General features: G+C 43.3%; 3 protein-coding genes across 6 annotated transcripts; all 3 read left to right on the forward strand.

Annotated features, from left to right (window-relative positions):
• The first annotated feature begins 538 nt into the window (after positions 1-538).
• Positions 539-6,269, forward strand: peds1 (plasmanylethanolamine desaturase 1). Its single transcript, XM_084015012.1, has 6 exons — positions 539-735; positions 1,645-1,764; positions 1,894-1,985; positions 2,076-2,220; positions 2,359-2,571; positions 2,695-6,269. Exons 1-6 carry the CDS (start codon positions 600-602, stop codon positions 2,814-2,816), a joined length of 828 nt encoding a protein of 275 aa, XP_083871138.1. The 5' UTR covers positions 539-599; the 3' UTR covers positions 2,817-6,269.
• Positions 6,270-6,826: 557 nt separating this feature from the next.
• Positions 6,827-10,209, forward strand: LOC311016969 (ubiquitin-conjugating enzyme E2 variant 1-like). 3 transcript variants are annotated; one of them, XM_084015023.1, is made up of 4 exons: positions 6,827-6,976; positions 8,014-8,162; positions 8,611-8,736; positions 9,468-10,209. In XM_084015023.1, exons 1-4 carry the CDS (start codon positions 6,865-6,867, stop codon positions 9,612-9,614), a joined length of 534 nt encoding a protein of 177 aa, XP_083871149.1. In that variant the 5' UTR covers positions 6,827-6,864; the 3' UTR covers positions 9,615-10,209. The 3 variants fall into 3 exon arrangements, with proteins under 3 accessions (XP_083871149.1, XP_083871151.1, XP_083871150.1); XM_084015025.1 differs by having other exon boundaries at positions 6,929-6,970; XM_084015024.1 differs by lacking the exon at positions 6,827-6,976 and adding an exon at positions 7,393-7,547.
• Positions 10,210-12,628: 2,419 nt separating this feature from the next.
• On the forward strand, positions 12,629-17,593 carry slc52a3-1 (solute carrier family 52 member 3-1). Of its 2 annotated transcripts, none has more exons than XM_084015003.1 (4): positions 12,629-12,882; positions 13,685-14,756; positions 14,963-15,086; positions 15,343-17,593. In XM_084015003.1, the coding sequence occupies exons 2-4, from the start codon at positions 13,750-13,752 to the stop codon at positions 15,553-15,555; spliced, it is 1,344 nt and encodes a 447-aa protein (XP_083871129.1). In that variant the 5' UTR covers positions 12,629-12,882; positions 13,685-13,749; the 3' UTR covers positions 15,556-17,593. The 2 variants fall into 2 exon arrangements, with proteins under 2 accessions (XP_083871129.1, XP_083871128.1); XM_084015002.1 differs by having other exon boundaries at positions 12,630-12,953.
• Positions 17,594-21,887: the final 4,294 nt, after the last annotated feature.

A 21,887-nucleotide genomic window follows, 5' to 3' on the forward strand; every position in this document is an offset into this window, starting at 1 on the left:
AGCAACAGGTGGCGGTTATGTTAGCGTTGGCGCTAGCTAACATTAGCCACCACAACTGGTCATACCAGACCAAGTGAAGACTTTTAATAAACTGACCACTGGAATTATTTGTGATAACATAAACATAATTCCACTCCAAGTAAAAGGTCTTGGTAATTATTACACCAGTGTTGGGATGAACACGTCTCACTTGATGACGTGTTATCAAACTTTCAGCCTTTCCGTAACACTGTAGTGTCACGGAATGTAGCGGTTGACATATGTCACCGTAACACCTGGCCCGGTGGATTAGCACCACGTATACAGAGATGGAGAGCTCCATCTACTGTACATCCAGCAGAGGAGGTCTGAGAGCAGAGTAGGCACCAGACAGGACGGGTGGGGTCAGGAAATGCGGTCTTTCCCCTCGCAAATTCCCATTGGCCACTCGGCTGTCTGTGGAACAATTCCCCATCCGTTGATTGGCCGCTGTCCTCAACGACTCGCACCCGATTGGTGGAAAACGCTACGCCGGCTGTGGGCTGAGAACTTGATGATTCCGTTGGTTCCTGGCTGTGTGAGTAGAAAGCGATTGAAGGGGCTGGGCCCACAGTGGAGAAATGGCGAGTATGGTTAACGAGGACGGGTGTGGAGTGGAAACACAGAGCCCGGAGCCGCAGGGACCGGCTCGGGGTTCGGCCAGATGGGGTCCACAACACGCCGGTGCCCGAGAACTGGCTACTTTATACTCACCAGGTGAGTCGCCCTCGGCAGTCTCCGTCTTAAAGACTTGCTCCCCCGGTGCAAGTATCTACGAGTGGCGTGATATAACGCCAGGTCTTACGTAGCGTAGTTACCAAAACTGGAAGGGGGGAAACTAACACAATAACAAAGGAGATCGCCGGTTTAACTGCTACATTTAAATGACACCGGACAAAGGGCGACAACCCTGTGTTTGCCACAGTCAGACTTTTGTTGTTACACAACAGGAAGCATGTGAGATTGAGGTTGAATTTGTGCTGGAGTCGTGTTTTGTGTTGTCCTTTGACATTTTCGGGCGTCAGGCGGAGGTTAGATGAATAAAACCGCTTCTGCTTTGGGCTTCAGGAGCCCCGTTTTGACCACGCAGCTGCTGTGACCTTTCATAACACTTGTCTGTAACTCGGAGAGCAAACGCACGATCAACAACCAGATGGTCCATCGAGATATTGGGCCAGTCCACTGTGCCAGCCCCTACCACTGTCCAGGTCCAGGTTAACTTTGTTTGTAGCCACAGGTAGATTTGGTCATTCACACCATATGAACTTGAGCTGCACGCCCGTTGTACAAATACTTAAAACCCTTTTCAGCTCCTCATATCTGTTGAGGACCTTATCTGACAGCTGTGGTGATCAGACTTTTTAATTTTTGGCCTTCTGTGAGTTGTAGGATGTGGACGGGTATTTCAGGCCCAGCTGCTCACCAGTCATCTAATAAGCAAGGAGCAGAAGTATGTTGCCTCACGAAAACAGCTGACAGTTAATCACTTTACCTCTGAACATTTAAAGTTTGGATTACATCATCTCGGGTTCAGGTGCCGTGGACTGGAGGCATAATGCGACTGATAGTCCTATCAGGAAAGCGTGTTGAATCATTCTAACCTCTCTGCTTGGGTGTTTCTTAAAGGCAAACGATGTCAAGAATGGGCGAGCGTCGTCCTCTGCTTCTCTCTCATGGCCTTCAATTTCATTCACCTTCTTGCCAATTTCCACCTGGGACACCTGTGGTACGTCCCGTTGAGCATTGGTGAGTGCCGACCGAAACATATGTTGCTGTCTTTTCACTAGGTGATGAGATCTGTTTTTATTATTTATTCTTTTGATTGGTCTTCTCATCCTTTTTGTGTGCCTTGCTCCTCCTAATACTCCTTTTCAGTGGCAGGAATACTCACCGCAGACTTTGCGTCAGGATTTGTTCACTGGGGGGCTGATACATGGGGATCGGTGGATTTACCCATCTTTGGAAAGGTAAAATATCCATCGTTTGTTCTCCAAATAATCTGTGTTTTAAAAAGGGACATTTTCCTGCATTCACAATGCACAATTCATGTTTTCCAGGCCTTTATACGACCATTTAGAGAGCACCACATCGATCCCACAGCTATTACCCGCCACGACTTCATTGAGACCAATGGTGACAACTGCATGCTGACCATAGTCCCTCTAGCAAACATGGCCTTCAGCTTCCTCACCCTCTCCCCTGGTGAGTTTAGAATCAACAAACCGATGCTGACAACTGATTTTCTCAAACTGTGTCTTCAATGCAATAACCTATGCAGAAGAAAAAGAAGATGGAAAAAAAAAACAGCCAAACAAATGAGTTTCTGTCTCCTTCCTGCAGCGGAGATTTACCACCTCTACCCCTGGTACTGCTACTTGTCCGCACTAGCCATCTTTGTGACCCTAACCAACCAGATTCACAAGTGGTCTCACACGTACTTCGGCCTGCCTCGCTGGGTCGTGCTCCTGCAGGACTTCCACATCATCCTCCCCCGCAAGCACCACCGCATCCATCACGTCTCCCCTCATGAGACGTACTTCTGCATCACTACAGGTTTGTTTTTTACTACAGCGAGTAGAGGTTGAAAACAGCCTGTACATAGCTTTTGAGGACGCAATCTGACAGTTAACGGGGATGAGAGTCGGGCAGGTTTGTCATCGAGATTTGTCTCTCCAGGTTGGCTGAACTACCCTCTGGAAAAGCTGGGTTTCTGGAAGAACCTGGAGGATCTCATCCAGGGTGTGACGGGAGAGAAGCCCAGGGCGGACGATCTGAAATGGGCTCAAAAAGTCAAGTAACGCCACCGGCTAACTGCACCCTACCTCAGAAGACGCTGGCTACGTCCAGGCTTCTTATCCCCTTTTTTTGCCTCACACAAACTGTAATCAATAAGAAAAACTAACAAACACTCTCTGATGCCATAGCTTTAAGTCTTGCACATTTTGTCTGTTTTTCAAGAGGAGGGCTCTGTTGGTGGAATTTTTCATTACTCACTCGTGGAGAACGTTGTTACAAATCGCAATATATCCTAAACTCTTTGTATGTCTAAAACAACTCATCAATATATTTTTTTTTATGTGATTTACAAATGCTTTTGCTAAGAAGGTATGTTCAGATACTTTGTGGTCAGGAACAGATCATTTGAAAATCGCTTTCCAAGGAGATTCAAAGATTTCCCTCACGTCGGAAGATTCAAGCGATCCCAAGAAAGAATACTTGAAAGACACAGTTCTTTTGTAGAGTGAATAATTTGTGTTATATTTAGCACTACTTTTTATTTGCTGTGGATAAGTCTGTGCACCTCCAGCAGTATAGAGGCAATGGAAAGTAGTAGGGCTGTGGTGATGAAGGATTTTCAGATGCTACACCAATGTTGATAGCTAGAGAACAAAATAGTTAATTACTGTTACATTTGTTGTTTTCTTGCACATTTTGGGTTCAGCTGTTTTTTAAAGTGAGGCGATGACAATACGTTATAATCATGGATTGCTTGCAGTGGAAGAATGCTATTTTAAAACCAAAATCATCCCTCCTGGATGCTAAATGACGGATCTGACGGCTTTAAAAAACGGTTTTAATTCAAACAAACCAAAAACAAAACAACCAAATTGTCCATATCTCTGTCGGATCCTTGATTTGAATTTGTTATGTTATCTGGCCATCTTTGATGCCAGTGGAAGCACAGAAGAAGAGATTTCTAATGGTTGAGCATTAACAGGCCATTAACGATGTAATCTTCTGTGTTTGTGGGCAAATCCAAGTGTGTCATCTTGTTATTCTGCTGAGTCAATTTAACCCGTCCGTCTTTTCAGAAGATAATCTGTCCTCAGTGAAAAGCCTTTTAGTTTTGTCAGCTGCCTTACGCACCACAGATGCAGTACTTGTGTCTTATTCGTTATCGTTTTGTTTTATTTGCTGCACTTGTTTGTGTTTTTGTTTCAACGGTAATTCTGTCTTTCTGGGATTTTGTCGCTTAGATAATCAGACGCAGATACTCCAAAGTTATGTGCCAGTAACTTTGTTTTCACTCCAAACATCTTGCTATTATTATTATTGTTTTGTTAATGTGGGAGGGAGCGGTCCGTCTCAGAGCGTAACATTCCCCAGAGTAACCCCACCGCTGTATATCGTCTTGGTAACCGTGGCGACTAGACTCGGTGAAGTTACAAGGGCATCAGTGACAGATTACGTTCCACGAATTTCTTCAATCTTAATGATTGGTTGAAAGTTTTGTTTGTGTTTTCTGTGTTTTTTATTTTATTTTAATGCTGTAGGCGCTAATTTGTAAATGTATTGTGCAGCGAATAACTATGCAGTGTAATAAGAGGCCCTTAACCATACGTCTTAACTCATCCGATTAGGTTAAAATGCCTTTCTTTTTCTACTAGTTTACACATATTTGCTATTTTAGTTCGAAAATAGGATTAAAAAAAAAAACAGCTACTTAAACAAGCATGTGGAAATTAATTGTACTAATTAAGACGCCACTTACATGGATGTAATAATGCGTGCATGCTTACAACATGTGGTAGACCGGGTCACCAGAGTTTTTCTAAAGCACACACACACACACACACACACACACACACACACACACACACACACACACACACACACACACACACACGCTGGCTAGCTGGGGAGGATTGTGCTCACTCCAGACTAACTTAATTGTGCTGCTTTTACAAAATGACCCCAGATTTTCAGCAAATGTTCCAAGTTTGAGTTACCAAAACGTTATCTAATAAATCCTAGATTTTCCGGTTTAAATTGGAAGACCGAACCTTTCTGAGCAGCTGGGTTGACGGGCTTAAAAGCTGAATTAGTGAGCTTCTGATGTTGCACTTAAAGTAGTCAATTTAATGATGGTTATAGTTAATTTTGAAACCAAAATGATGCTTTGATGTATTATTCCAGTTTTTCAATCCTTCATACTTGATTATATACAATTATTCCCCGTAGGTAAACGGCAGAAATACACTGCAGATTGCATAGTGCTTGTAGAGTATTGTGGGAAGCAGTTTTGTGAGTGCTTGGTATTGTTATATTTGCTGGTAAATGGATGCCGTTATGTGTCACTGGATCAGTTGGAGCCGTGTGTAGAAGTTCTGCTTCAGTACCTCGTTTGGATCATTATTAGGCAAAATATAGTTTGGGCCCTGCTGACCGCAGTAAGTAGTCTCATGTGAAGGTTGACAGACAACTTATTTTAGAGAATAGGAGTTTCTTTGTTGGCTCTACTGGATGTTTTGGCGCTTCAGAAAATTGCTGTTTGTAATTATATACAAGTCCTGACTTTAAGGACATTCTGTGTTTTTGTAATACAATATCAAAGGATGATGTTAAGGAATACTGGACATGCCATTTGGAGATTGACAAAACTGACAACCTCGCAATAAAAATATATGGTGAGAGTACAGAAGGAACTCATGATGTAATAATCTTAACTTAAAGACAGACTTGCTATATTTGCTAATTGTGATAGTTGGAAGTCTGGTTGTAGATCTAACATTAACTTATTCTTTATTCTTATTCTCCAGATGATCTCAGGATTGTGGTAAAGTAGGTTATTTTGAATTTGTGAAGAGAAAAAGAAGATAAGGGTGTTATTTAATAGATAAAAGTTGTTTAAGTCACTCATTTCCATCCGATTTCTTTGGCAAAAGTAGCCAAATTATTTTTAAATGCATTCTATTGTAAACATGTATCAGTACAGTTAACTTGGCCTCTTGTCATTGAGGTGGGATTTTTGATTAAGCTATGTTTTGATTTGTCTGTCCTAGGAGACGGATGTTTGCGGATTTGAATGGTACTTTGTGACAATTTGTGGTTAACTAAATATTTTCCCACTGGAAATTGTGAAAGCAAATTAATTTGTTGGTGAGTGGGCTGGGCGGTCGTTGTTATGTTTTAAATCACTTTTGTATGGATCCTTGGGATTTTTATTGAATTGCCTTATCCGCGCCCTGATTGATTTACTGTAAATCTCGCCAGCGAAATAGACAAACGACGTATTGACTGACTGTAATTTGACCTTCACTTGCCTCTCACTTCTTCTGAGTGCAAGACCCGTATCTTGTGGACGGTGGGATGTTGTGGTTGGTTATGTATGCTGTCGGTGATGATGGAGTTTTGGATATCAGAATAATGCCTCGATGCCTTTTTGTTGTCTTCCATTTCGGAGACTTACAATGTATATATTAAACTGTATTTATAAATAAACCAAATAAACTGTTGATAATTACTGCTAACTGCTTTCATTGAGTCATTTCTTTCTTGGCTTTTAGATGAAAAAGTCTCTCCTGGATGATGTTTCTCATGTCATTACACAATTTGCAATATCGTGATGTAATCGGGAATATTCTGTATTAACCATGCTCACTTACACGTATTTATACTTCAGATATGATACTGTGATATACACACACACACACCCACTTCCTATATAAAATATATATATATATATATATACACACACACACCCACTTCCTATATATATATATATATATATATATATATATATATATATATATATATATATATATATATATATATATATATATATATATATATATATATACACACACACACACCCACTTCCTATAGAAACGAAACTGCTGCACAGCACTTCCCCTCTGTATTAATAAAGTTTTGCCTTCTCTTCTACAATCAAGCCAATCACACTTAACATTGTTTCTTTCAGTCAGGGCAGAGGGTCGTAGGTGTTTTCCAAGGAGGACATTTTGACACAGTAAGAAATGCACAGGCGTAAGTAATAAAAACGGTCACCAGTCTCGTATCGTAAACGTCATTGGTCGCGAGCCACAGCGAGCAACAAAGGAAGCGATGCTCTGCGTATGTTCCGCGCGCACGCACCGTTATGCCCACAAGCAGAACTGCGTACGCGCTTCCGCTGAGTGTAGCGACGAGATGGCGGTCGCCGCCGGATTAGGTAAATGTACGAGAGAAATATATCGCTATCATAAACCGAAACAATCGGCTGAATGTATTTCGAACGATGTGGCTACCGCGTTTCGTAACGACTTTGGTCTTTTGTCGACGCGCCCGCGCTGCGAAAACGATGCGATTTAGCGCAAAGTTGGAGCTCGTGAAGGCAATGAATAGAAAGCGAGGTGCTGAGCTAAGCTAACGTAACTTGAGTGAGAAGCGCGACGGGATGCACCGTGGCGATAATGGCATTTTATGTCGAGTAATGGCCGTGTAACGTTAGTCATCCGCGTGAAACGATATCGTGTAACTTGGCAGCTTTCGTTTAACGACGTAATTTAGCGCGGTGAGATAACGTCTAGCGCCGATGCTAGTGAACCTCCAGTAGCGCAAACGTCACCCTAACGGTCGGGGCAACGTTCATCTTCTAACGCTTCTTTGCGATATAAAACGAGCTGGAAAGGGAGTCGCGTCTCGAACGGTGTCCACGTCGTGAATACAACTACTGTTTTCAGCATACGTTGGTGCTGCAACACCTTCGTGCATGTTTAACCGGAGACTGTTTAACGTCAACAATGACGGTACGTTTTTTTTTTTTTTTTTTTTGTGTCTTCTTCTACCAAGAAAACATGACTGTCGCGTTTTAACGAAGGGGCTTCTCGTGATGCCGGTGACGTGAGGCGAACGGCTGCACCGTCCGGTAAAGCGGGGCCGTGTTCCGTTTGCACGGCTCCGTTGACGGACGCAGCAGCACCGTCGCGAGGTCTCGCTGCAGAGGCCAAACGATGCAGCGTCGTCGAAGCCAGATGCTAAATTTGAGGACGTGATTAACGTGTGCCACGATCACATCGCCGATGAAAGCCGGTCATCTAAAAGGCGTTGCTCGTCGTTCCTCTCTGAATGAGTCACCGACTCGCAAACTGCAAAATCATTGCTCTCACGGAAGCTCTTGTAAATGTACAGTGTTTGTTAGTCTGTCGGTGGGGTAGTTAGCATGTGTGAGCACGGTCTTACTTTTGTGTGTGTGTTTTGTGTTTCCACGAACAGGCGTTAAAGTCCCTCGCAATTTCCGGCTCCTGGAAGAGCTGGAGGAAGGCCAGAAAGGTGTGGGAGATGGAACCGTGAGCTGGGGTCTGGAGGATGACGAGGACATGACCTTAACCCGGTGGAGAGGGGTGATCCTCGGCCCTCCGAGGGTGTGTGGTGACACTTTTTTTTTTAACACTTACACAAGGACTGCATTTAAGTGACAAACAGGTTAACAAATTGTTAGTGTATTAGGACACATCTAAAGTTGGTACAGGAAGGAGTGTAATGATTAAAGCTACAGCGCAATAAAACACCAATAAAGATAAAATATCACATAGTATTACAAAATGGTAGCGCACCATAAATGACAGCACAACTGTTTTCACAACTGAACTCGATCCGTATGGAACTAGAAGACCTGGGGTACCCCAGGGACCTTTTATCGGAGGACTGTGGACGTTAACGATGTCTGACTACCCCTGGTACAGCAAACATATTTACTGTTGCTATGGGACTGGATTAAAAATGTGTACATCAATAACTGCTGAGGATTGTGGTTGGAACGTTGTGTGTGTACTTGTGTTGACTCATCTCTCTACCTGTCTCTGTCCACAGACGAGCTTTGAAAACAGGATGTACAATCTGAAGGTTGAATGTGGGCCAGAATACCCAGAGTCGCCACCGTTTGTCAGATTTGTGACGAAGATAAACTTGAATGGGGTGCACACCTCCAACGGTGTGGTACGTAAATCTTATAAACCGGTTCTCCCTATTCTCGCTTGATTACTCAACTTTGGATGCCAAATTATATAATTTGTAATATAGAGTGTGCATACAGCTTGTTAAGATCAGAAAAGTAAAGGTGCACACAATGAAAGAATACTTGCATGTCTGCTTTGTAGACTGGAAGGACTGATCTAAGTGCATGCTTTAAATCTCTGAAATGCAACTGTGGCATTAATTACGTCACAAGAAAATAAGATATGCAGGTTAATCATCTTTGTCCTCATTAGACATTTCAGGATGCTTCCACATTAGCAGTTAAACACAAGTCTGATTGTTGTTTACCTGAAAACTAGGTAATATGACCGGACCAAGAAACCATACAGGATCAGCTCAAATATGCCTGACCATTTATTGATCTCAATGTTCCTAGTTTGTCAAATTGGGCTTGCTTAAACTCACCACAGATCAAGCACAATCAAAATCAGGAAGTCAGCTGTGATGAAATAATCTAAAACCTCTAACATTTAGTCATTTAGAAAGGTAAAAGTTAAGATATGTCAGTGTTGCAGGCCGGCTCAGAGGCTGCAACAAAAATGGCAGACCAGACAAGTGAAAAGTCATGCAAGAGAAGGAAAAGAAACACAGACCCCTACTGGACTGGAGGGGCCATCGCAGCCACATTCTAGATATTTCTGTTGGTGATGTAGAAGCCATCCGCCCACCCTAACTTGTTCCCCGTGCTGCAGGTTGACATGCATGCCGTGACTGCACTGTCCAAGTGGCAGAACTCCTACAGTATCCGGATGGTGCTGCTCGAGCTGCGACGGCTCATGACCTGCAAGGAGAACATGAAGCTTCCACAGCCACCCGAGGGCCAGATCTACAACAACTGAGCCCCTGCTATTCTGCCTCCATCTTTTTCTGCCTCCACCCCCAACTCTCCTGTTTTGCTTTCATCCCTCTATCCCCACCCTCTCTGCCATGTGACATTCCACCTCCTGCCAACACCTTGACTGAGCACACACACACACGAAGCGGAAGACATATACAATAACACACATGGACACACTTATATCTGTACACACAGTAACAAATCATGCAAACATATGTACACATAAATGCACATACACATATATCTGTATACATACACACACACACACACACACACACACACACACACACACACACACACACACACACACACACACACACACACACACACACACACACACACACACACAGAGAGAAGAAGAAGACCTACACAATAACAGGTACATGCAAACACACACCCACATATATATGTCATTCCAGGCCCTCCCTCTCCCATCACTGGAGCTCTGGGTGGACTCGATGTGACGAGGCAGGCGGAGTCCTCAGTCCACACCAGATACCATCATTCAAATACTGTACATGTTACTAATCTTTTTTTATTATTATTTGTTAAAAAATGCAGATTGTACAATAACATAAATAATCTTATTGAGTGTACCTCTTCTGTGTGTTGCGTTTTTGTAACGTTAAAAAAAACAAAACGGCCGAAGTTATGATAGTCTTTTTTTCCAAGGTGTACAACTAAAAACCCCCCAAAACACATTCAACATGGCAAATGTTAAAAATGTGTTGTCATGTGGCCAGATGTCTAATGAAATATCTTTATTAGCACGTGTTGACACAGGCTCGCACACAATAATCTTAAATGCACCGCTGCAGCTCAGCAGGGTGCAGGTGGTGATCACCTCTCGTCACACATCGCTTGTTTTTCTTCTCTTCTATGTAAGAACTGTCCAAAGTGAACATTGTGTATCTTTACCACTATATCTGATCGTAATATGCATCGTAGCATAGTATGCAAATCTACTGTAGGTCTGCAGAAGTCCCAGTTTGAAACCGTGCTTGAAAATAGAAGTGAAATGAGCTACCTCTGTTGGGCCTGTGTAACGTCAGAGCGGTTTATCTGACCTGTGAAACTGTCGTTGCTACTTCCATGTGACAATTTGTTCTACTTTCTCCACTTCTTTCATAAATCTTAACTCATGCTTTTCGTTCATTTGTGTCATTGTAGATCACTACTTATGAGTTGTGAAAGTTTGCATGGAACTTTTTCCACATAATTTACATAACTTATGCAGAATCATTTTTAAAGTTCTTACAGATCACTACATTTATTCACTCTTCTCTAAAGTTTAATATGAAGTAAGTTTAACTTAGCTTTGTGTAAACTAAATAAAGAGAACACTTAGCCTGAAGCTAAATAAGATCCACCTAACACCTCAAGGCTAAATAATTAGCAAATTGTATTTTGTACACAGCCAACAAATTACCCAACAAATGGGTAATTCTTGAAGTTCCTTACACCTTACCAAGTAAAAGTAAACATTTGTTCTATTATATGGCCACTGTTTGGGTCTCTACCAACTCCTGAGGGAAATATCTGGCTCTTTAGCTACTAAATGCTCCACGATGCTCACCAGCTGTAGTCCGTCTGCTGTTTGGTTCTTAGCAGGTAGTCTAACGTGGGTTTTAAGATCTGTTTCGCTGAAAACAGCTGCCTGCGACGGCCTGGTTTGTTGGATAAAGATTGGGATTCTCCTTGCTCCACCATGACAGAGACCTTTCAATGAAATGAAAATATTCCACCACTGATCCCTATCATGTTCAATGACTAATTGTGGCATTTTTAATTATTTGAATGCCTCATGCCTGCCCTTTCTAAAACATTGTGTAATCTTATTTTGCTTTAGAAATTGTATAAATGTACTATATTATTGTTATATTTTAATTATTATTATTATCACCCATCTTAAGTGGTATTTGAGGTTTACCAAGTTGGAAAAGTCCACGGGCGAAAAAACCTGTTAGTTGGCTTCAGGAAAATGCAAATGTGGAAAAGTAGCAAATGTGGGTGTGTTATGAAAAACAATGTAGCCTGAAGCAAAATTAAAGTGAAACAGGATTAAGATCAGGAAAAGAGACATTAACACCCGACTATATAGCAAAAAGACCACGACATCATGCAAAAGGCTGACAATAAAGTTAGATTAGATTAGTGAGAAATCCACGTCGCAGGTTTAAACTAACTAATGATTCATGATGACTGCATTCCATTTACGTGACGCTGTTATGGACTAATTTATGCTGGTTTACCGGGACACAGAGGCATTGTTAATGTTATTAATGGCACTCGTGCTCAAGTCAACATAATAGATGTATAAATATATTTAAATGGCTCCTGAAATGCAGAAGTGCCAGAACTTGTGATTTTTGTCCACATGAGCACCCTTACTTCTTATTTTGTACTGCCACATCCTGGTGAGTTTAAGTGTGCACCCTTAACAATCTGCATAAATGTGCCTCTGTGTAAACACATAGCTAGTTTAATGCTAAAAACAAACAAACGAAAACAGCTGAAAATGCCTTTGGTATTCCTTCTCGTTTTCCAATTTAATCTGCAAGCCAATAGATAATATTTTGAGCTGGTTTTATTGTATATGCACATGCAATATGATGTGCATCCTTATCTACAAAAAAGTGTACTATTAACCAAATATATATTTATGTATAAAATATGAAAATGTATGTTGTATTTAATACAGACTTTTATTATTTAGACTTGCGCTTTTCACACTGTGACATGTCAAAATGTCTTTTACGAGAAATGTTTAAAAACAATCTGAAGAATATGAATAGAAGCGGTGCAAAATGTGTTGTCAGTTTAACTCATGTAGTAAACTGTAAATGCTGAATGCTGCAAGAGGCAGATGTTGCTTTACTGAATAGGAATGACAAAGTTCGACTTCCCTGAGATCGTTTTGTAACTGTTGCACAAGTCTCCAACCTTCTTACACAAAGTGCTGTGTACAAGTGAACCTCTCGAGTGCCAGATCACATGCTGTAGCTGTAGCCAGCAGAGGGCGCTGCAGGCCAGGACGGTCAAAAACAACTGCAGCACATTGTGTTTTCCTGCTGGAGCAGGCAAATGTTTGCCAGCTAAAATGTCAAAGAGACTCCAAGTGTTTCAGCTCAGACTTGACCTAATTAAGAGGCGTGTGCAGCAGAGAAAGCTCAGCGGGTAGAGACACGGCCCTGTTTATCCAATGGAGCCGATCAACAGTGGAGTGGACTCTGCCCTACCCACAAGCCCCGTGTGATTCTCATCTGTGTGTAAGTCTGTCACTAACCTCTGCATAAGGTGATAGCAAGTCATTCAACGTTTCCAGGAGCCGAAGAATATCGTGAGTACATTTCCATGTTGAAAAGGCAGCTTGTTTGCTTATGGGAGCAGCAGTGAGTGTTTGTTCTTCTAAAACACGAGGATCTGCACCAAGACCACACTTTCTTTCCATTATCTCATGAATGATTACATTATTTAAAAGGCACAACACTGTCTTTTTTTTAAACTCAGGATTCTTTGAGACAGTTTCTTTAAAAGCAACATGGACAAAATATCACATGATCATGACTTGTTTTCTGAACATCATCACATGATCAGTGTGAAAGCTACAAGCGAGCCAAGAGACAGAATGTGGAGAAGCATATTGTTTGTCAGATTCCTCCACAATGTGTGAAAAGGGGATGTGAAAACTGTATCAGCTGCCTGAGACATGAGTAGTGCACCGTGAGTGTGAACTAATATTATATTGCTGTTAGCTTCTGCCAGGAGAGACTTGATATCCCGCCGGCTTTATCTATGAAGAAAGACTTGCTCTTCGAGGTTTGAACGTGTCTAATGTATCTAATCTACGATGACGATTCACCTGTAGGCAGATCGAATGCGCAGCAATTCTTGATGCATCTCAATGCATCACATCCTCATTTTTCTACATTAATGCACATGGCTATTTAAAAAAAATTGTGACATTTGTTCTAGTGAATGACCATGGATTATCAGGGATTTACTGTCTCCGCTTGTATTTTGGAACAACACACAGTGGCAAGGTTTAATGCTTGTGAATTTCTGTTCTAGGTATGACAGACGGCAGAGGTAGAACCAGAGGTAGAACCCTTTCTTCACACTGACCAGGGAGCACCATGGCCCTGCTTGTCCACATGCTGGCCTGTGCCTTTGGCCTGGGCTCTTGGGTGGCAGTGAACGGTCTGTGGGTGGAACTGCCGCTCATCGTCAACACTCTCCCAGAGGGCTGGGAGCTCCCCTCCTACCTCACGGTCATCATCCAGCTGGCCAACCTGGGACCTCTGCTGGTCACCGTCATGCACAAACTGTACCCAGGTCGCCTTAAGGAGCGCGTCGTCATTTACTTCATCCTCTCCATCGGCATCCTCTCCTGCATCCTGCTCGTCTTCTTCTGGGACAAGACGACGACGGTGGCCGGGGCACCACGCAGCACCGCCTTCTTCATCATCACCTTCTTCCTCTCCCTGGTGGACTGCACCTCCTCGGTTACCTTCCTGCCTTTCATGATGCAGCTTCCAGCTAAATACATCACCACATACTTCATTGGAGAGGGGCTGAGTGGTTTCATTCCTGGCGTAGTCGCTTTGGCGCAGAGCGTGGGCATCGCCAAATGTGTCAACTCATCTCAGGCTGCAGGAAACGACACCGGTGCAAACCTGTGGTCATCGCATACAGAGTATCTCCCTCCCAACTTTTCCACGGAGGTGTTTTTTGTCCTCCTCGCAGTCATGATGTGCATAAGCCTGGCTGCTTTTATCGGATTGAACAGGCTCCCTCGGACAGTCGAGCTATCCACCGAAAACCTCGTGCCAGACACGGTGGCATGCGTCTGCCCCGGCCTGGAGAACCCCGGAGGAACATGTGATGGAGTGTGTGCAAAATGCCGAGGAGAGGGGGCGGCCCAGAGCAAGCCTCTGATGGGCGGCCCAGAACACTCCGTGTACCAGCTGAGCTTCATCTACTTTATGGTGGTGTGGGTCAACTGTGCGACCAACGGCCTGCTGCCCTCTGTGCAGACGTACTCCTGTAAGCCCTACGGGAACCTGGCCTATCACCTCTCTGCTGCTTTAGCATCAGTGGCTAACCCGGTGGCGTGCACCATTGCAATGTTCTTCCAAAACAGGTAAAAAGTTGCTGTAATTGTTCCTCCTGTTCTTAGAGATCTCTTTCTAATTCTTTTCCCCTCGAAGTGAGGGGGGGAGAATCCACAGCCCTTTCTTTTTTAAAGCTTAAAGTGAGACACAGTGAAGTATGAACTTCCGGGTTCTGTTCCAGAAGACGACCTCATCAAAACCCCATTGACATTTTATATCTACCTGTTTTTTTCAGGTCACTGGTGTTTCTCGGTGCACTGACAGCACTGGGGACAGGATTTGGCAGCTACAACATGGCAATGGCGGCTATGAGTCCGTGTCCTTTACTTCAAGGCTCTGCGGTGGGAGAGATGATCATTGTGAGTGAAACACAAACATGTTGTGTGGCGTCGAAAGAATTTACCCAGAAGACATTTCTCAGTGGCAAAGTTCATCCCCTCCATTATAAAATACCTTAGTATTGAGCAACTCTGCTTTCTCTGATAACTGATGACGTATGACATATTTCATAAGATAAGATTTATTAGTCTCATTTGCAGAGGAATTTACAACCACATTTGTTTTTCACAAATTATGTTAAACGAGTCATCTTTATCCACTTTGACCTTTTGGCAGGTGCTCTCGTGGCTCTTCTTCACTGGAACGCTGTCTTATGTCAAAGTCATGGTGGGTGTCATCCTGAGAGACCAGAGCCACAGCGCCCTGATCTGGTGCGGGGCTTCAGCGCAGATCGGCTCGCTAGTCGGCTCAGTCACCATGTTCCCGCTGGTTAACGTCTACAGTCTGTTTAAATCGGGGGACTTCTGCGACATTAAATGTCCTCTATGACAGTAAATCTGAGAACCGCAGTACCAAGGAGGCTGGAGACACACTCGTGAAAGGAATAATTTGTGCTTATTCAATTTCTTGCAGGGAGTTTGATGACAAAATCAACCCCACTCTCGTATCTAGGTGTAAATAACTTAGCATAAAGACTGGAAGCAGGGGGGGAACTGCTAGCCTGGACTTAGGTCAAAGGTAAACATCCATCTCTAAGATCACCAATTAACTTGCTTATCTTGTTTAATTCATGCACCATAACATAAAATGATGCGGTTGTGGACTTACGTACTTTTAACTATGGCAGCAACTACTGTTAGTGTTGTTAATTGTAGAGCTGAAGAGCCTGCAGATTTGTCTTCAACTTGATACAGCCAGGCTCTTAGTTTCCCCGTTTCTAGTCTTTATGCAAAGCTAACCAGCTGCTGGCCCTGGTCGTCATATTTATGATACAAACATGAGATCTCAAAATCTCACATTACTCCTTTTTTTTTTTACGTTTTTCTGTCAGACAAAAGGTTTGTCATCCTTCAGCTGCTTGTTAAAGAAATAGTTTTTAGATTTTGTTTCTTTCTTTGTAATTTTTACACCATGTTTGCACTTAACTTTGTCAATGTTGTGTGTTAAAGTCATTTAATTTGTGTATCATTCATTCTGTTAGAACACTTTCAGGCCAATGAGCACATTGCACCAATCACAGAACTGTCAGCTTATTTGCCCACTAGATGGCGCAAGCACACTTGGGTATATTTGAACCTGTCAATCTACACTCTGCAGGCCGGTGATCACAAATCTCTGCCCATGAAATACATTTACAATGACCACATGAAAAAAATGTGCTAAAATGTAGGCCGTTCAAATTTATGTTACACATGTAAACTGAAGATTTAATGCTGACTTTTACACACCTATTATACAGGATGGTCCCCATTCTAACTAAACATGCATTCAACTAATAAAAACAGGTTGTTGATGCATTGTATTACTGTGAATGTGACATGGAAAGCTACATGTAGTATTATACTAGCAGCTCAGGGAGTGGCTAACACAGCACAACATAAGTCCTGCAGTAAATATTAACAATGGAAAGCTTAAATAGTTTAGCTCATGTTGAATTGTTGTTATTTATTATTTTGGGCTGCATTTACTGTATTTTTTAGGTGAACCCATACATACAACATATGTTGTTTATTTTGAATGCAGAACTTTGAGTATTGGAGTTTTTGTATTTACATCAGCGTATTGGAACTTTGACTTAACTTACGGACCCGAGTTCATCTTCCATCGTCCAGCGTACCAAACATTTTGTCACCACCTCTAAAAACAAGTCTAGAAGTTAGTTTTATTTTAGAAATAAAGTGCCCATTGTCGCTTCACAAAGGTCATGCTCATGTTACTGTCCACTTATTGTAATCTATTTCTCACATTATACATGCGTGATTTTTCCGATGGTCTCCGTGTTTAACACTGAAAGATGAATAAATCACCAACTAGTCATGGAAATTGTGATTACAAAAATGAAGGGAAGACAAACAGCCATGAGAACCCAGACAGATCCTACAATATGTCTGGTCCAAGCCCCCCATCATCCCAATCAAAGATGCTGCTGCACATCCTCCGAGGAGGAAGGAAGGACGCTGGTCATCCATGGGAACCAGAGAGTGGTTTCCCATCAGCAGCTGTTCCTCCTCTCTGCCCCCTTGCCCTTCAGAAGGAGAGCGAGAGGTTCCCCGGCTGGGAAGAGGAGGAGGAGGAGGAGGAGGGCTCTAATTACTGATGCTCAGCGGGGGCCGATGGCTGTTGCTCCTGCCGCTGGTCACTTGGGAGCTTCCCTGACCCCGACACTGAGTAAAAACAAAAAGATAAGGAAAGGAAAATGGGGCCACAATTAGCCCAATGTAGCCTCCAGGGCCCAGGATCAGTGGAGGAGAAGCACAGATGGGACTTTCTCACTTGGCTTTGTTGAATCTACATTGCAGCATGTGTAAGCCGCACAGAAATCGCTGCAGTCAGTTGTTGTCATTGGTTCGAATGACATCACCTCAAACAATACATCAGATTGGACTTTTGTCTTGGAATGAAAAAAATAAAATAAAATGGTGTTCATTAAACTGTGCACCTGAAGATTGCATGTAAATGCTGTTCCGCTGTTGTTGCCATGACATTGACTGCTTACGTGTAATCAAAGGGATTTTCTCTAAGCTTCATTAGCTAAATTCCTTGATTGGCTCAGGGCCTTTGTGTCGAGACAAAACAAAGCAGCAAAAGAAAAGTGTATCATTTTCCTCCGTGTGTCAGATGGTTCCATCGCTCCTCCAGCTGGTCAGGAGGGGCTGAGGCCACCTGGATGCTGTGTCCCGGTCCTGTGAGATCCTGCAGTCTCCTCTGCCATGTGAAGACTCCACTTACTACGCCACTGAGAGGTCCATCTGCTCAGGACGACACCTCCCAAAGAGCATCCCCCCCACCACCACCACCACCACCACCACTGCTCCCCCACAGCTCCCCTCCCTCCAGCCAGCCGCTGCCTTTCAGCTAAATGAGCAGCGTATCAAATGGAAGGGGGATTTACCCTTCCTTTAACTGGATAAGAGAATGAATTCACAGCAACATGATGCAATGAATGAATGACCCCACCTGCACGCCCGCTGAATCGACAGATATGTCACCTGTGTCTGACTTTGCACAACATTTTCGTTCTGGGGCACGAATGCAGGGTTCACCGAGTAGTGCGTTAAAACGTTGTGGCCGCATAAAAAGAACGTGTTTTTTTGTCTTTGGAAAAAAACAACAACAAAACAAGGCTCACAAAAGTGCGGAAAGTTGCCTGGATGAACCCGCAGGCCGACAGATTTTTGGCAGCTGACGTCCAGGTGAACAGCTTGTGGGTAAACCAATTGCTGATGCATGCAGACAATTCACAGACAGGCACAGCTCAGACAGCATCTCTCCCATCAATTTCCACACACAGCCCATCTAATAAATGCCGTCCATTTATTTGAAATTGGATGTGACAGCCCTATGTCATTTCGCTATAGTGTCTCCGGAGCAGACAGCGATGCACACGGGGCCCACTCCTCGTTTTCTATCAGCAGGTATTGATGTTGCTTTAATGAAGTGCCTAGCACTCCACCCTAGGAAGAGACAAGTCTGTCAGCATATGTAAATGCTTCCTGCCTGTCATTGTTGTGGAGGGTTCAGCATGGGTCAGCATAGATTCCCCCTCTGGGAACCCTTTGTTCTGGGGCCCGACTGTGCCACATGAGGGGACCAATTACAGAGCTGCACAGCAGGACGGGGGTGCTAACTTGTTACCCCGCTGTAGTGAGCTAATTATTACCTCCACACTGTGGGTAGCATACGGCCGGTGCATCATAGATGAGTAACAAAAGCGAGCTTGTGTGTAGGCATACAGCTTCCACACGGATTGTTCACATTTCCAGTACAGGATAAGACATTTCACTTCACTGCATCGGTTTATATTAAAGGCACCATTATCACGGTTTTGGAAAAGGTCATTCTAATTTTCAGGCCATAAATAGCTACTGAACTACTTAAATCCCAGCGGAGCTCCTTTGCATTGTCAATGCAAAGGCAATTTACAGGCTACAGACTGCCAACCACATAACCTTGATGTGGCGTCAAGGAATGATTTATGAAAATGCATCCCGCTCTGCCGGTCCCGAGCGAGACCTGGCTGGACCCGGAGTGTTGACACAAAGCCCATATGGCCGAGCAAATACACACTCGCTGAATTATCATTCATATCATAACATCTCGATGGGCTTTTGTTCCCGGCGCCTGATGAGATATTGGCAGTCTGTTTCTCATCAAGGAGTGCAAGAGGTCTGCCAGGTTTTTTTTTCGGCGAGCAACAAAAATGTTTCAGCCGACGTGCAAAGTGATGCTTTATCCCGATGCCAGTGAGCGGAGATGTAAGTATTTGATGAAATGTAACAAGGAGCAGGTCGACCCAAATGTGTAAACACACCTGAGCAGGAAGTGCATTAGCCGGAGTGTTTTGGAGGGTAAAATAAAGGGTATATTTTCGGACAAAATACCACACGCACCTCTTGATGCATATAGACGCCCTTCCTTTCTTGCTATTAGCCCCCTCCCCTCAACGCCGGCTCATTCATCTCCTTTTCCCCACCCCCCAGTGACCAGTCTCGCCCAGCTGCTAGGGGCTACCAGTCCCCCTCGTGTGTGGGGCCAGTCAAGTGGAAAATGGCTGCTACCGAGAGAGCCCACTTTAGAGAGCCATCATCCTTTGAAGGGGCATGATGGCCTTTGACAGCCACAGTGTTAACATGGAGCCCACATGAACGCAGCACTGCTATTATCGTGTTTACTAAAGCAAGAGGAGAGGAGAGGGGATCAAGGGGAGACCCTGTTGGTTGATGTTTGTGTCCGGAGGTAGCAGGGGTGCTCGTCTGAGCCACGCCGCGGTGGCATTGTGGGGAAACATGACATGGGATCACTCGCAGACAGGTGGAGATTGTGTTTCAACATGTCAGCGGAGCTTTTAGTGAACAGGTGTTGGTGTGATTTGTTTGTCTCGGTGCGGCGTGATTACTATTCAAACACCTGTTTCACTCAGACAACTGATGGAAATCTTGATTTTAAATGTACAGCTCAGTTTCTCACAGTCATTCAGGAACTTGCATACACACAGAAGTCATATGTATCGAATATGTCCGAGTGATCCAAACGATTTTTGGCAAACAAGTGTGTTTTATAAAGGCAAATGAGGAGTGACCAGAGAGGCAGCAGTGTTGGGATATTATTGTCGTATTAAGAGATTCGTTTTGCTATTTCCTGCTTTGGTACATAAACAGGCTTTGTATAACTTTATTCACTGTAGAGGATATTTAACATTTGAATTGTTGTGGCCTAACTTTTACACCTAGTATGGAGCAGGTGTAAGATGGAAAATCAGTATCCATGGTAATAATACTGGGAAAAATAATGATCACAAAACCAGAAAGGAAAAATGATGGCAGCTTACTTACAGAACAAATAACGTAAGAGCATTAAGAAGAGAGAGAGTTGTCCGTGATAGGTCAAACCCGCTGGACGTCTATTCAGACAGCGAGCTGATTGAGAGGTTTCGCTTTGGCAGGCGAGTCCCGTTTTTGCCTTAATTAGTCAACAAAAAGAGCTCTCCCCTCAACTACAACATGTATCGGACAGAAACGCATCGCTGTCCCCCGCCCTGCAGGTGCTGATTGCGCTCAGATTTTATGCAAATGCCTCGCCTTTCAACATACTGGGAGATATGATGAATGTACGACAACAAGCAACAGCATGCCGGGTAATTAGAACAGTGTCCTTGACTCTCCAAGAGGAAGCAGTAAAGACGGAGCAGGACTTCTATTTAGAGTCAGGACTACCTGGCATTGTCGGGTGAATCGACGGTACTCATGTTCGTCTCCAAGCCCGCTCGATGACTGAATATTTGTACGTCAACTGAAAGGGTTTCCATTCTGTTGATGTACGACTCAGACATGGCCATTGTCGACTGTGTCGCAAGATTGCCTGGGTCGACCCACGATGCTCGCTTTCTCCGAGAGAGTGCACTCTGTTGGGAATTCGAGACAGCGATCTTCTCCTTGGAGATAGAAGATACCCACTGAAGCGGTGGCTGATGTAACCCGTCACCGCAGCGAGAACTGCTCAAGGGTGCAGCTACAACAAAAACACACACATTGAAAAAAAAAGATCAGAGATCAGTATGGTATATGCAATGTGTGTAATCTATATAGTGTCGTAGATTTGCCCTGATATATATGGTAAAACCCCGCTAAGGGCTTGAAAACGTAATTCATAACAAAAATGAAACTATGCCCATATTGTGTAATGGTAGACTTTTGACTTGTCTATTTCGGTGCCTTCTCAGTGAAGGCGCGTCCTGAACGTGTCTGTGTCATCATTCCTGCCACTGTGGTGCTCCGCAACATTTGAGGATCAAAGAAATGTGAAGCGAAGTGGTGTGGAGGCGGATGACAACCCCGTCATCGCTGAAGATATCACCGAAAAACAAGTTATTAGGATCCAGAGCATGTGGTAGTTAAAATAACGTATATGTTGTAAATGAATAACTGACCACAAAAGACGCTTATAATCTAACATTGCTTTTTCTGATTTTTACGTCAGTCCTCTAATTAGCTCACCTTTATGATACAGATAAATAAGAATATATGAAAAATGTATATTATGTATATATATGAATTAAATGTTGGTGCGTAGATCTACTGTAAATAACTAATTGTATAAAATATATTCAAATATAATAAATAAAAATATATAAACATAAGCAACAACAGTAAAAGCAATTTCAT

The sequence above is a fragment of the Eutrigla gurnardus genome (assembly GCF_963514095.1).
Source record: "Eutrigla gurnardus genome assembly, chromosome: 8".
In the NCBI taxonomy this organism is placed as follows: Eukaryota; Metazoa; Chordata; class Actinopteri; order Perciformes; family Triglidae; genus Eutrigla; species Eutrigla gurnardus.

Bases quoted from the DNA above. Each gene is read 5' to 3' on its own strand.
- peds1 (XM_084015012.1), top strand. From the start codon at position 600: ATGGCGAGTATGGTTAACGAGGACGGGTGTGGAGTGGAAACACAGAGC. The intron at 736-1,644 runs GTGAGTCGCCCT...TGTTTCTTAAAG, and splicing joins GGCTACTTTATACTCACCAG to GCAAACGATGTCAAGAATGG. The intron at 2,572-2,694 runs GTTTGTTTTTTA...TTGTCTCTCCAG, and splicing joins GTACTTCTGCATCACTACAG to GTTGGCTGAACTACCCTCTG.
- LOC311016969 (XM_084015023.1), top strand. From the start codon at position 6,865: ATGCTCTGCGTATGTTCCGCGCGCACGCACCGTTATGCCCACAAGCAG. The intron at 6,977-8,013 runs GTACGAGAGAAA...TTCCACGAACAG, and splicing joins CGCCGCCGGATTAGGTAAAT to GCGTTAAAGTCCCTCGCAAT. The intron at 8,737-9,467 runs GTACGTAAATCT...CCCGTGCTGCAG, and splicing joins TGCACACCTCCAACGGTGTG to GTTGACATGCATGCCGTGAC.
- slc52a3-1 (XM_084015003.1), top strand. From the start codon at position 13,750: ATGGCCCTGCTTGTCCACATGCTGGCCTGTGCCTTTGGCCTGGGCTCT. The intron at 14,757-14,962 runs GTAAAAAGTTGC...TGTTTTTTTCAG, and splicing joins GCAATGTTCTTCCAAAACAG to GTCACTGGTGTTTCTCGGTG. The intron at 15,087-15,342 runs GTGAGTGAAACA...ACCTTTTGGCAG, and splicing joins CGGTGGGAGAGATGATCATT to GTGCTCTCGTGGCTCTTCTT.